Here is a 15,188-nt window from a genome sequence, read left to right as displayed (position 1 = left end):
AACTGGGGTCACCTAAGTCACCAGAGGGATCCTTGGATAGATTAACTTGGCCGAATACACTAAATTCGTCCTTGGGCGTACCCAAATCAGTGACCTCTTCTTCGCTTTCTACTTTTCCTCCTTCAGTCTCTGCAACTTGATCGGATGAAAAAGGGCCTGCCAATGGAACGCCTTCTGGGACAAGAGATCCTTTGGGAAGCAAGAACCTGTGTTCTGCTATGGTGATTCTGTGAAGCCGAGGATCTTTAACTCTGATCACATACTTCAGAGCTGAGAATGATTTCTGGATGGGATTGTACCCGAGGATCTTGTGAGCGGCTCTGACTTGGTTGTCAGCTTCGTTTACAAAGACCTCTGCCTTAAGGATGGTTTCCAAATCTTCCCGGTTGACCAAGTGAAAGTGTCGTTCAAAGGCGTGTGGATCTGTAAAAAGAAAGCATATTCATATTAGCAACCGAACAATGCAAACTATGATAGCACAAAAGATTAACCATCTCCTACTCTGAATACCCCACCTAGTTCCCCCTCCTCTGTTGGACAATGAAGGCCGTCATGCCACTCCCCAGACACAATGAGAAAGTCCTTATTTAACCCCTTGCTGGTCTCGGGGAGGCACTAAATAAGCCGAACCTTATCGTCCCTCGTCTTCATATAATAGGATTTACTCTTTAGGTGTTGGAGGTTGTAGCACCAGTTTACATCGTGATGGGTTAACCTCAACCCCATTTTCTCGTTTAAGGCGTCCACACAACCCAGGATCCTAAACACATTGGCGGCGCACTAGGTGGGAGCTATTCGAAAATGCCTAAAGTGATTATGGGAATCACTACTTCACCCTCTTACCTCCTAAAATGCTACTCCCCTTCTTCATAGTATCTCAAACCTACATTACAGGGTATTCTATAATCAGCAACAAATTTTTCCATTGCCTCTTCGGACTCAACCAACTTTTTTAACTTACTCATCCCAGAAACGGCTAAAAGACTCAGGGAAGGACGAAAAAAAGAGAGGAATAAGAGGAAAAGAAACTTAGAAGAGAGAAAACATGAGTTAGAGAGAGAAGAAAACTTACAGAAATGAGGAAAAGCTCATCGAACAAGCTTTTTATGCTGAAAAGAGACGTGAGTTTGGTTGGAGATTTGACCGAACTCAGGATATGTGCGCAAGAACTCTTGAGTGTAAAAGTAGAGAGGCAAATCGATTCAAATGGGTATTTATACTTTCAATTAAAAATAACCATGCGAGTTTTTCCGCCCATAAAGTTAAAGAAATCCCCACCGTTAGATTACCATCATACCATTGAATATGGGGAGCACAGAGCTGCCAGAATTTAATGAGGACACACTCCATATACCGAAGCACTAGGAACGTGCCTTAGACAAGTGAAAAGGTTCTAGCACTGATGGAGGATAAGACTTGACAAGCCATGATAAAAGCCCGAGGACATCAAAATCCTCCTCTCCGTCCGAGGGGCCGAACAGCAGGATTTTGAGGGGCTATTGTGGGGTCAAAGAATTTGGTAACCCCGGCCCACCTTATACTAAGTCCAAGACCCATGCCAAGGAGGAAGAAATGCCCGAGGATGAATGAAGAAAGCCCAAATTGCCAAGAAACATCGCCGAGGACAACCCTGTTCTCGGCCAACCGAGATCCTAGAAGGAAAGAACGACACGCCATCGAAGGCAGCCTCCCAGAGCATCCCAAGAAAAAGGACAAGTACAGTAGGACATCCATGGGAGCATAATGGAGGAGCAATTCAAGGAGAAACTGTCTTCTTCGCATTAAATGCCCACAACTAACGTTCTGGCCGCATTAATGAGGAAATGACCCTTGAACAGTGCTGTCTTGGTTGCTGCAACGCACAGAAGGTTTGGGAAGGTGGCCGTTAGGACAAGCACTCGAGTAGTAACCTGCATGATCAACAGATGGAAGGACAAGATCAACCGGAAGGGGGTATATAATGTGAGAAATCCTCCTGTAAAGGGGGATCGGGAATTAGAAGGAGAGAATACGGTAGCAATTTGCATGATCTTGGAAACCTTTGTAACCAAGCACTGAAGAAATAATAAGAGCAATATGTTCCTTGGAAGAAATGCCCTAGGACAGAATTTCACACTTTAGTCCACGTCCTTGTTATTCAACCCACTCATAACCATGTCTAGTTGTTGTAACCCTCACTAAAGCCTAGTTCTTAAACCCATTCTCTATAAAATTAATTGTATTGGGCTAGTTGGGCCTGAGTCCACTCATCTAATAGAAGAAGTGCTCAATCCCAGTCCCTACAAGTTTATTTTTATAAATCTAAAAAATTACTCAATTTAGTGAGGGAAAATATCACATGACACATTAATTTGATTGTAAATCAGTGTCATGGGCGGCTAGCCATAGCACAGGGGTTCAAATGAACCCCATAACTTGGCCAATCTATAAATATATATATATATATATATATTATCTGTTTTGACCCTCTAAAATAAAATTTTGAACACTCTGATCCTTTTTTTTTTAAGCATAACTAAAATAACCTTAAATATAATCCTCTTACTAACATCTTAGCATTAAAAAAAAAAAAAAAAAAAAAAAAAAAAAAAAAAAAAAAAAAGCCCAACAACAAGCCAATTTAATCTAAACCTTGAAAATAAAAATTAGTTATTGAATCTAAAGTGCTTTTTATTTGTTATTTGTTAAGTGAGGACCGGGCGAGTAGAACAAGTCAAGAGTGATTGAGTGACGACAAAAGCAAATGTTAACACAATGAAAATTAGTATCTATTTGGGAATCATTTATCTAACTTTTTGCTAAAAGTATTAAATAAGTAAGAACTCACATGAGACCTGCAAATATTAGGAAAAAAGTGAAGTAATAAGTTGGCTTATAATCAAGACCCAAACACACTTAATACAATTACAAAGGACAATAGTTGTCAATGTTGAGTTGAATTGTTAAATACAAGAATTGTTAAGACTTAAAACAAACTAATAAATAAAAGAATTTTGAGCAATAATAATTAAAGTTCACTTAGTGACAATGATTAATATGTTTATTGTATTCGAAAATAATGGATGATTTCCAAGATTTCATCTTAGTAATAATTAGTATGTTCATTATATTATGAGACTATGAGGGAGTTTGGATACGGCGTTTTGTTTGCTGCGTTTTAGTTGTTGCGTTTTGCTTTTTTTTTTTTTTTGGAGCACGCGTTTTACCCCAATGCGGTTACTGTACATGAATAGTAGCCGCAACTTTTGACCAGTCTTGCATGAACAGTGCATCCGTGCACTATTCACGGATCCACAAATTTCATTTTTTATCAACTTTTTCATTAAATATGGATCCCACAGTACTATTTACACATTTAAAAATTATTTTGTTATAGTGTTTTCAGTTTTCAGTTTTCAATTTCAGCAAAATAAGTTCTATCCAAACAGACCCTATATGTCAAATGAACTAATAGTTTATATTTTATTTTTTTGCTAATATTATAGACAAATTTGTAATAAAGAAACATCGAAAACAACAAGATTCATTTATCTTCTTATTGGGCCTCCTAAAAAAAATTTCTAGAGCCGCCATCTATCAGTGTCACTACTTTTCAACACACAAAACAGTTGGCCAGTTGGCCTGCCTTCAAATCTAGCTGATATTGAATCGAATCACGTAAAAGAAATTTCATTCATAGAAGAAAGAATCTAATTCTCCACCATTCCCTTAAGTGCCGAATATTGACATATGGTACAAAAAATGATTCCTGCATGGTTCACTTTAAAATCCGCAGGAACTGGGTCTAGCACCATTAGGTGTTGTATGCAGAACATTAAGTAATGGAAGGCAAAAGTGAAAGGTGCAGTTGGTGTGGGGTGCAACTACTTGTGCCCCCAGAAACCAAAAGCATTCAATGTTCTGTATGCAATGGCATAACTCGGGTTCGATCAAATGATCGTTGGGTTCAAGTCCAGGACTCGATTAGCCATACAGCAAATCGGTTTAAAGACCTTGTCAATACAGTGGTTTCTGGATCTGTAAACAGCTATCCAGCATGGAATGCACAAGTTTATGGTTATTATCCTCAGCTGCCACCACCACGACCATCACCGCCATTGACACCTCCTAACCCGCATGGGAGGAAGCGAGCCCTTTTATGTGGAGTGAGCTATTATGGGCGTAGTTACAAACTCAAAGGAAGTGTGAATGATGTCAGGTGCATGAGATACTTTTTGGTGGAAAAGATGGGTTTTCCCAACGAGTCAATACTCATACTCACAGGTACTAATTAGAGGACCTAATGGATTAATTGAAATGACAGTTCAAAATAATTAGGAAAAACATTTGGATGTTTAAATTTTTCTATATTGTGCTGATAAAAGTCAGGACCAGCAGTTAGTTCGCACATACATTCCAAAGCTAGGACCATCAATTTCATACAAGGTACTGACTTATAAAATTGATGTAATAACACTATCCACAAGCATCAATTTTCAACTCAATTCTCCTCATTGAAAAGAAGCATCCTCCTTTCAAAAGAAGCTTTTAGTACCAAACCATCTTTGGAATAAACAATATCTCAATCTGATGTAAATGTGTGTACTGCGTTTAACTATTAAAACAAAGAAGTTCAAGGACATTAATTTCATGAGCATTAGTTAACAACTTATAAGCTTCTTTGACAAATTAAATGTCTAAGTTGTCACCTAGTTACCAAGTACGGGTAACATTCTAAGTTAAGAACCTGTAGATCAATGAAAATGCAGGTGAGCCTATCATTATATATAATGATATTAGCTAGGGGCCAATATCTGATAGTTATGTTTGAACTGAATAATTTTATTTCAATATTTCATAGAATTCTAATCTTAAATCATGAACGTAATCAACAAACTAACTAGCACTTCAAATTCTAGCCTAGTAATAGCTGGACTCTAAATCTTTCTAAAATAACAAGATTAGTGACTCGCGGTCTCAAGGGAATCTGGACCAAAAATAAATATCTTACCTTCCCAAAACGAAAAACCAAAAGAAAAACAAAAGTAAATTATGCTGTTTATTCGTATCCTTCCTGCTAACATTTTGAACAACCTACAGAGGACGAGACAGACCCACTTAGGATCCCAACAAAACATAACATCAGAATGGCCTTAAAATGGTTAGTCCAGGGGGTTCAGTCAGGTGATTCATTGGTCTTCCATTTCTCGGGCCATGGCTCAAGGGAGCGTGACAAAAACATGGATGAGATTGATGGGTACGACGAAACACTATGCCCTGTTGACTATGAGACTCAGGGGAAGATAATTGATGATGAAGTGAATGACACCATCGTTAGGCCAATACCCCGTGGTGCCAAACTTCATGCCATTATCGATGCCTGCTATAGTGGAACCGTACTTGACTTGCCTTTCCTGTGCAGGATGAATCGGTATGATACTTGTTTTATAGTAATGATTCTTGATTAGTTGATCATATTGAAAACAGAAGTACATTCTTGTGTCGGAGCAGGGAAGGAGTATACACCTGGGAATTTCAAACATATACACCAAGTGTTTATAAAGGCACCAGTGGTGGGCTAGCGATCTCTTTTTGTGCTTGTGATGATCAGCAGACTGCTTCAGACACAACTGTGAGTTATATATACTTCTTCAACAATATATCTATAGATTTAGATAGCTACACCCCAAAATAATCTGACTGTTTAAAATCAGAGATGAACATACTATTTTTTTTTAATAAGAAGAACATACTAATTTGGCAATAGGGTAGTACTGTTGGTTTTCCTAGCCAATGAGAAATTTTTATGCATCTTTCTAATTGCTATCAAGGATTGTGATTGCTTTCAAAGTGCACTCCATCTTGTAAATCCTCCATGCTGTTGCTTCACTATTGATTTATATATGTGTGTATATATATACATATGTGATCCGTTGGCATTCATAAGAGATTGCAAGAATATTATAAAGGAAGAATTGAGAATTCTTGGCTATTAGATTGATTTATTTTGAAACATGGGAAATGATGTCACATAAGCCTAAAGAAAGCACACACAATACTCTCTTGATAGAACATAAACTAAATTGTTAATTCCTGGTAGTAAACTTCGAATTCATAAGGGGTTTCCCTAAATCCACAAGGAGAAGAAAACTAGAATCCACCAGAGAAATAATTTGACATAAGTCTGTGTTTATTGATAATAGTCTGATTTGCCTCTGACGACTACAAAACATATAATTACTGAGAAAAAAAAAAAACATCTAAAACCCTAATTCGCACTAATTACGCGATTAGGTGACAAAATACTGAAATTTACCAAAATGGCAAAATTGAGTTAAATGTAGAATCATAAACTACTGGCCTTTATATACTTCTTCAACAATATATCTATAGATTTAGATAACTACACCCCGAAATAATCTGACTGTTTAAAATCAGAGATGAACATACTAATTTTATTTATTTATTTATTTATTGATTTATTTTTGAATAAGATGAACATACTAATTTGGCAATAGGGTAGCACTATTGGTTTTCCTATCCAATGAGAAATTTTTATGCATCTTTCTAATTGCTATCAAGGATTGTGATTGCTTTCAAAGTGCACTCCATCTTGTAAATCCTCCATGTTGTTGCTTCACTATTGATTTATATATATATATATTGTGGGGCCAGAGAATTTGTGATCCCGACCCACTTTATGTTAGGGCCCAAAGCTCGTGTCGAGGAGAGACGTTGCCGAGGATATTCGACAAAAGTCCCAATAGCCTAGAGATATAGCCGAGGATGATCCTGTCCTCGGCATCCCAAAGCGCTCCCAGAAGAAAAGGCGAGTACAGTAGGACACGCACGGGGGTACAGTGTAAGAGCGGTTCAAGGGAAAGCTGTCACCTCCACATTAAATGTGTCAACAAACATCCTGGCCGCATTAAGGGGGAAAGGACCCCTAAATAGTGTGGCAACAGAGAACAAAGGAAAGGCTGCCATTACTGCAATTAAGTACTCTGCGTCTGACAGAGCCATGCTCTTCAGCTTTTACAACCACCCCCAACCACTTTGGGTATGGGCTGATAAGACCAGTATCGGCCCTCTAAAGCTGAACCTACACGTGGACGTTCGAGAGAGAAAAAAAGCCAATATAAAAGGAGGAGGAAGCACGCCAAAAAGGGAGATGGTCTCCAGGGCCATTGAACCCTAGCGTAAAAAGAATAATAAGAACATTAAGCTCCTCGGACAAGGTCCAAGGACCGGAGCCACTCAGGCCGTGCCGAGGATAAAGTCTTCTTGGATACGCTCAGTTCACCTCTATGTGACCATCATGAACACCATGACTAACGACTGTCCGTTCACCAAGGCCTAGCCTTTTAGCCCACTCTCTACAAATTTATTGTTTGGGCCTTTAACTTTCGAACCCAATACCAATTTGAGATCGATACAAATTGAGTCCTTACAATTGGCGCAGTCTGTGGGAAGGCTTGTACGTTGGTGCAGGCGGCGGTTAGTCATGGTGGGATCAAGCCCCTGTCAACCAGGGTCCCTCAAAAGAAATAGTTTTGGCGATGGTGTAAGCTATGCGAAAGCCTTTCCATCATTTCCAGCAACACGCGTTTGCTGCCCTAACTCAGTTCCCACTCAGGGCTACACTTCGAAGCGCCAGTGGCACGGGCAGTTCTAGGGGCTTCTAACATAAAGTTTCTGCCACACACATATGCCGAGGGGCCAATCCTCGTTGTACAAGAAAATATAAGTGTTGGACAGAACCAAGGTCTTGCATGGTCCTCAGACTCAAACCTATGGGGAAACCAACTACTTCAAGAAAATATAAGTGTTGGACAGAACCAAGATCTTGTATGGTCCTCGGACTCAAACCTATGGGGAAACCAACTACTTCAAAAAGAAAGTGCTAGACAAAACCAAGGTCTTGCATGGTCCTCGGACTCAAACCTATAGGAAAACTAGTCACTAGAAAATATAAGTGTTGGACAGAACCAAGGTCTTGTATGGTCCTTGGACTCAAACCTATGGGGAAACCAACTACTTCAAAAAGAAAGTGCTAGACAGAACCAAGGTCTTGCATGGTCCTCGGACTCAAACCTATAGGGAAACCAACTACTTCAAGAAAATATAAGTGTTGGACAGAACCAAGGTCTTATATGGTCCTCGGACTCAAACCTATAGGGAAACCAACTACTTTAAGAAAATATAAGTTTTGGACAGAACCAAGGTCTTGTATGGTCCTCGGACTCAAACCTGTGGGGAAACTAGTCACTAAAAAAATATAAGTGTTGGATTGAACCAAGATCTTGCATGGTCCTCGGACTCAAACCTATTGGGAAGCCAACTACTTCTAGAAAATCTAAGGGCTAGACAAAACTAAGGTCTTGCATGGTCCTCAAACTTAAACCTATGGGGAAACTAGTCACTAGAAAATGGCTTAAGTCCTAGACAGAATGGAAATCCCGCGCAGTCCTCGGACCCCCAATTCTAAGGAAACTAGCACAACCGAGTGCTTAGACCCGGTGCAGTCATACCTCGATCCTTGGACTGGATGCCCAAAACAAGTTAAGGCTATGAATACTGTCTGAAACGCGGCAAAGCACCCTAGTGCTCGGCGACCCCCTCGGACAGTTCATTTTAGGTTACATGTCGTCGGGTGATATCACCCCATATACAATACAAAACATTCAGCTATTATCCCGATTAGTCTCATAAGGCTAGCCTACTTGAAGTTAGCATTGTTGTGCCCGTCAGTTTTAATAAAGTTCGAAGTGATAACTTTCTGGTAACAAGGGCATCGGCCCTAAGTACTGTTCGAAGGAAAAGGACACCAGCACAGCCATTCACAAAATAATTATTGCGGAAAAGAAAGAACACGCAAAATGGGATAAAGTCATCTTTTATTAGACAAAGAAGCAGTATAGCGTACAATAAGGGGGTTAAACAAGCCTACACCAGAAGCTAACTACAAAAGCAAAAGGAAAAAAGAAAAAAGAAAAAAAAAAAAAAAAAGATCCCAACAACAGGGTAACTTTCCCAACCCTGAGCGTGACCAAAATGAAGAGAATGGAAGGTTTCAAGAGGGAAGCGTGCACACCACTCAAACCAGCAGAAGCCACTCTCGTGTGGGCAGTCACGTGCTCCAGAGACAAAATAACAACCGGGCCATGCAACTAGAAGAAGTTAAGAGTCACGTATCTCAGAGACAGAATGGTAAGCAAGCCATGCAGCGAGAGATAGATGATTTGAAGAGAAAGCTGCGCCAAGCACAATGAAGGCGATCTCATTCTAGCCCTGACATGCCCTCCGATGATGAAAGCGATGATGACTATATGCAAAGATCGAGATCTCCTCTAAGCGAGACCTTCTCTCACGAAGAAGAGCACTACCGAAGGCGTAAACGTAAAGGCCCATCTCCTAGAGGCTTGGGAAACAATGCCATGAGCAGGGCACTGGATCAACTTTCCAATCACCTTTCGCACGTCGCATAGAAGAGGCTACACTTCCTTGACGATTCCAGCAGCCAACCTTTGCCATTTGTAATGGCAAAACAGACCCCGTGGAGCATGTGAGCTAGTTTAACCAAAGGATGACTGTCCATTCTAAAAACGAGGTGCTGATGTGCAAGGTTTTCCCATCTAGCTTGGGACCAATGGCGATGAGGTGATTCAATGGCTTAAAGACGAATTCCATAGATTCGTATAGGCAGCTAACCCAAGCTTTTGGCTCCTGTTTCGTTACAAACAGCAGAGATACATGGGAACGATAAATCCTTCAATTTTGCTCTAGCAGCGACTAAGCACGTCCGGATGGCACCAATGATGGAAGAGAAGAAGAAGCAGAGGCGCCTGGGTGGCACCAGTGATGGAAGAAAAGAAGAAGCAGAGGCACCTAGGTGGCACCAGTGATGGAAGAGAGGAAGAAGCGGGGATGCCAAATCCCCGTACCAGCTCTGACTGCAATCGAGCAAGTATCATATTAGCAGCAATCGAGCGAGAACGGATGGTACCGACGATGAGAAATCTCAGTGCTGTCGCACCAAAAATCTGATGCGACCTCCACCTACTTCGGATTTTGGCTGAAGGAAGAAGAGGCTCCTTTCTTGCCTTGTCAAGTGGAAGAAGTGTCTTTGAGTCTTTGTCTCCCTTGCCCTAACCGGGCCATCTTGAGTCTTGAAGAAACCCAAGACTTCTGGAGAGGGTGTGGTCCCTTTGCCCTAATCCTGGATTTGACCATATCACCCCCTAAGACTCAGTCACACTAGTAATGGGGACTATGGGCACAACTGGAGGGTTAGGGATTTGAAAAACTTAAAGGGTCTGCAAATAAAGGAAATGACCCCCCACCGTGCTTCTTATATGGGGGGCAAGCCTGGCGGCATTTAATCTGTACAAATCTCCAAGAAAAACTACAAACGAGATAAGTCCCGCTTAATTCCCAAAGCCGTCTTCAGCCGTTGGATTTGCGTCGCCTCGTAAAGAGACCTTATTAAAGGCGCGCCTCGTGTACCGAAACGGCAGGAATGCGGCGTGGGTAAACTAAAAGAATGTCTCACAATTAGGAGCGTGTCCCAGGCAAACGAAGAGGCTCCGGCATTGATGAAGGACAAGACTTGGCAAGCCATGACATAGGCCCGACGTCACCAAAACCCTCCTCTCCGTCCAAGAAGCCGGACAGCAGGATTTTGAGGGGCTATTGTGGGGCCAGAGAATTTGTGATCCCGGCCCACTTTACGTTAGGGCCCAAGGTCCGCGCCGAGGAGAGACGTTGCTGAGGACATTCAACGAAAGTCCCAATAGCCTAGAGATATAGCCGAGGACGATCCTGTCCTCGGCATCCCAAAGCGCTCCCAAAAGAAAAGGCGAGTACAGTAGGACACGCACAGGGGTACAGTGTAGGAGCGATTCAAGGGAAAGCTGTCACCTCCGCATTAAATGCATCAACAAACGTCTTGGCCGCATTGAGGGGGAAAGGACCCCTGAACAGTGTGGCGACAGAAAGCAAAGGAAAGGCTGCCATTACTGCAATTAAGTACTTTGCGCCTGACAGAGCCATGCTCTTCAGCTTTTACAACCACCCCCAACCACTTTGCGTATGGGCTGATAAGACTAGTATCGGCCCTCTAAAGCTGAACCTACACGTGGACGTTTGAGAGAGAAAAAAAGCCAATATAAAAGGAGGAGGAAACACGCCAAAAAGGGAGATGGTCTCCAGGGCCATTGAACCCTAGCGTAAAAAAGAATAATAAAAACATTAAGCTCATCGAACGAGGTTCAAAGACCGGAGCCACTCAGGCCGTGCTGAGGATAAAGTCTTCTTGGATATGCTCAGTTCACCCCTATGTGACCATCATGAACACCATGACTAACGACTGTCCGTTCACCAAGGCCTAGCCTTTTAGCCCACTCTCTACAAATTTATTGTTTGGGCCTTTAACGTTCGAACCCAATACCAATTTGGGATCGATACAAATTGAGTCCTTACATGTGTATATATATATATATATATATATATATCTGTGATCCGCTGGCATTCATAAGAGATTGCAAAAATATTATAAAGGAAGAATTGAGAAGTCTTGGCTATTAGATTGATTTATTTTGAAACATGAGAAATGATGTCACGTAAGTCTAAAGAAAGCACACACAATACTCTCTTGATAGAACATAAACTAAACTGTTAGTTCCTGGTAGTAAACCTCGAATCCATAAGGGATTTCCCTGAATCCACAAGGAGAAGAAAACTAAAATCCACCAGAGAAATAATTTGACATAAGTCTGTGTTTATTGATAATAGTCTGATTTGCCTCTGACGGCTACAAAACATATAATTACTGAGAAAAAAAAAATCTAAAACCCTAATTCGCACTAATTACGCGATTAGGTGACAAAATACTGAAATTTACCAAAATGGCAAAATTGAGTTAAATGTAGAATCATAAACTACTGACCTTAAGGGTCGTCCCAAAACAAATGAGACCTTATTCTAACTTTTAAATTAAAAGTTGTTAAGGAAAAACAAATATTACTATAAATAGCAAAAACACTATTTTCAAAGCCTTGATGAAGGAATTCGCCTAAATTTTGGCGACATTCATGACTCTGGATCAAAATGCCATTTCTCTTCAACCTGCCAAATTTCATGCAATTCCAACACTATCACCCCGATGGCCTCTATTAGCACCTCCTTTTGATCTTGCATTGTGACTTCCTACACCCTTACTGCTCTAGGAAGGTATGTGCTATCTGTTCTACATCAAGAAGCATTTGTTGGGTATGCTTGTGTTTGTGAAAGTCCCATGTAGAAAAAAACAAAAACAAAAACAAACAAAAAAAAAAAAAAAAAAAAAAAAAAAAAAAGAATTTGACGAATTAATATAAGATGGTTGGACCGTCACAAGTCTTATAGCTTAACTAGCCCGTTTTCGTATTTCCCAATAAAGATTTACAGGATTCAACTCCCCTGTGAATTATATATATAATATATATAGGTAGTCAAGTGATCATATACACGCCTTTTAGAAAGCTTTTTATGCTATATGTGATTGCAATTACATGAAAGTCTATGAACAGCGTATTTCGTAATCTTAAATCCATGTAGAATGAAGTTATGAAAAGTGAAAATGGTCAAGGTTGACAAACATAATTGAAAGCAAACACTTGGAGACAAAATATTCTTTTATTAATTGGATGGATAATATTTGTTTAGTATCCAACTTCCAAGTGCAGGCTTTGGCAGGTAAGGCTTCAACAGGTGCCTTGACATATTGCTTCATCCAAGCTGTGCAAACTGAACCTGGATTAACTTATGGCCGCTTGCTTAATTCCATACGCCAACAAATTCGTGAGGCCAAAACTGGAATACGTCTCAATGGTCCAATTGCATCTCTCATTAATAAAGTATTAGGCGCAGACTTATCACAGGTACTACATTAATTACTATCTTGGTAAATGCAGTTAGTTGATTCTCTCCCCAAAAAAAAAAAAAAATGTAGCTAGTTAATTAATTCTTATATACAGTTTGTGTGTATGTGTATATATATATATATATATTGACAGGATGTAAAATATAGTGATACATTAAAAAATATCCACAGAAATTTACAATTAGGGAAAGAGTTAGGATTTCCCCTTTGGAGGGGCCAAAGTATTAAGATAAATTTTTCACCATTTAAGAATAAGAATTAAACAAAGATTCAAAAATAACGTACATAAAAAATAAAATTAACCCATATTTGGTGTTAACAACGAAGTATAAATAAAAGAGATGATAGAATGATTGTTTCTTAATACATTTTACTTTAATCATATATGAAAACATAACTTGATATTCTTTTAATTTCACAGTAGTTTCCTGAACTCCAAAATTAGAGGCTACCTTAAATTCTCTTATAAAAACAAAATCATGTTATCATATTTTATTTGGGCACCTAATTCTATACAAAATAAAATAAAATAAAATAAAATAAGCTTTGCAAGTAAAAAAAAGGATCAATTGATGACTAAGACAGTGACAATGTGAGAAAAATATAATTTTTAAAAAAATAAAAAAAAATAAATAATTTGTAATAAAAATATCACTTCTCTAGTTTAACTCTATTGAAACTATTCAATAGTATTTTTTTATCATCAAAACTATAATAAAAAAATTATAATAAAAATGATGGGTTTTTAGCATAATTTGTTCAGGTTTTTTTAGCTATATCAACACCCAAACATAGGACATATATAGTTAGCCTACAGTTTCATTATTTCTAACACGGAAATCAGTAAAATAAATGAAATAATATATTTTCCCATCTCAAAGTTGAAGCATTTTTTTGTCAAGAAAATTAAATCATTAATAAGATTGTTATAGAATTTTTTTTTTTTTTTTTTCAAAATTAATTCCAAAGATAGAGAATGATAGTATCACATGCCTTCAATATATAGACAGTATGACATTTAAAAAAAAAAAAAAAAAATCAATAGTTGGGAGAAAGGGAATTTCAATTTTAAATATCTCCATTAAAAACATCATGAGGTCTCAGTTAAGCTACAAAGCGTTTAGCTCGCCAGTATCACTTGTATCTATTTATGTAATAACCTTAAAAGAAAAAAAAAAAAAAAAAAAGGATCATAACGGTGGATTTCTTGGTCATTTCCATTTCTTTTAATAATTTTGCGCATTTATTAAATTCTTAAAAGAGGTTAGGTATACCTTTTGGAAAGGGGAAAAAAATTCAAGGACTAGGAAGGCCATGGCCCTCCTAGCCTAGGTCTAAATGCAGCTCCATTCCGGTTTACAACCCTCTCTACCTCTCTTTCATATTGGATAAAATAGTTATATGGCATAGGGATTTGAACCCAAGTCCCCCATGCTCAAAACTATGAATGACACATTAACCATTAAAGTAAGTCAACTTCTTGAGTCTTTACGTTACAAAATATTTTATATGGTATATATAATTAAATAAATCTTTTTTATTTTATCATAGTTTGACCTTAGTTGAATCTCCGTCTAACCTTAAAAATCTTAAACCTCTCATTTTTTTGATTCTTTGAATAGATTAGGTTTCAAAACAATATTTTCTCCCCTTTTATCTATAGGTCAGTTCACAATTCCTCCTTAAACTATAAAATTAAAGCAATGTCCCCTCTTAACTATTGAAAATGAGCAAATAGCCCTTACCACTAGTTCAATTATGAACCTATAACATAATTTTTAAATTTTCCACAACCAAATTACTAAAATGCCTCTAAGAGGGGAATCTCTCTCTCTCTCTCTCTCTCTCTAAAGTAATGCTATAATTATTTTGTGATTGCAGGAGCCTCAATTGTCATCATCAGAGAAGTTCGACATTTACTCAAAGCAATTTCTATTATAACTTAGTTTACCAGTAGCTATGGGTGAGCCACTATTCAAAAGTAATGAATTTTATCATCTAATTACGCATTTGGTCCTCAAACTCTGTCTCATGTTTTAAAACAGTCCTAATATTTTGAAATGTTTCATTTTAGTACTTGTACTTTTAAGTTTGTGTCAAAAAATATCTATGATGTTAGTTTTGCTTTAATTTTGAGTTGAGATTGTTTAGAGAAATCTTAGGGATTTTTATAGTAGCAAATGAGGAAAGGGATTGGTTATTTAAAAACTTTGTTTGCTTGTTGTATATCTGTTTGAAGATAGATAAAATCAAAGTAGAGTTAACAGCAGGACCTTTTTTAGATGAA

The 15,188-nt window shown here is 38.5% G+C and overlaps 1 protein-coding gene across 2 annotated transcripts; it reads left to right on the top strand.

Moving 5' to 3' along the window:
- Positions 1-3,782: 3,782 nt before the first annotated feature.
- Positions 3,783-14,983, top strand: LOC126706920 (metacaspase-1-like). Of its 2 annotated transcripts, XM_050406502.1 has the most exons (5): positions 3,784-4,263; positions 5,080-5,410; positions 5,491-5,611; positions 12,705-12,899; positions 14,783-14,983. In XM_050406502.1, the coding sequence occupies exons 1-5, from the start codon at positions 3,822-3,824 to the stop codon at positions 14,840-14,842; spliced, it is 1,149 nt and encodes a 382-aa protein (XP_050262459.1). In that variant the 5' UTR covers positions 3,784-3,821; the 3' UTR covers positions 14,843-14,983. The 2 variants fall into 2 exon arrangements, with proteins under 2 accessions (XP_050262460.1, XP_050262459.1); XM_050406503.1 differs by lacking the exon at positions 14,783-14,983 and having other exon boundaries at positions 3,783-4,263; positions 12,685-12,867.
- The last annotated feature ends 205 nt before the right edge of the window (positions 14,984-15,188 follow it).

The sequence above is a fragment of the Quercus robur genome, chromosome 11 (genome assembly GCF_932294415.1).
Source record: "Quercus robur chromosome 11, dhQueRobu3.1, whole genome shotgun sequence".
Classification (NCBI taxonomy): domain Eukaryota; kingdom Viridiplantae; phylum Streptophyta; class Magnoliopsida; order Fagales; family Fagaceae; genus Quercus; species Quercus robur.
Note: the sequence above shows the minus strand (reverse complement) of the source record. Positions and strands in the feature narration are given on the sequence as shown.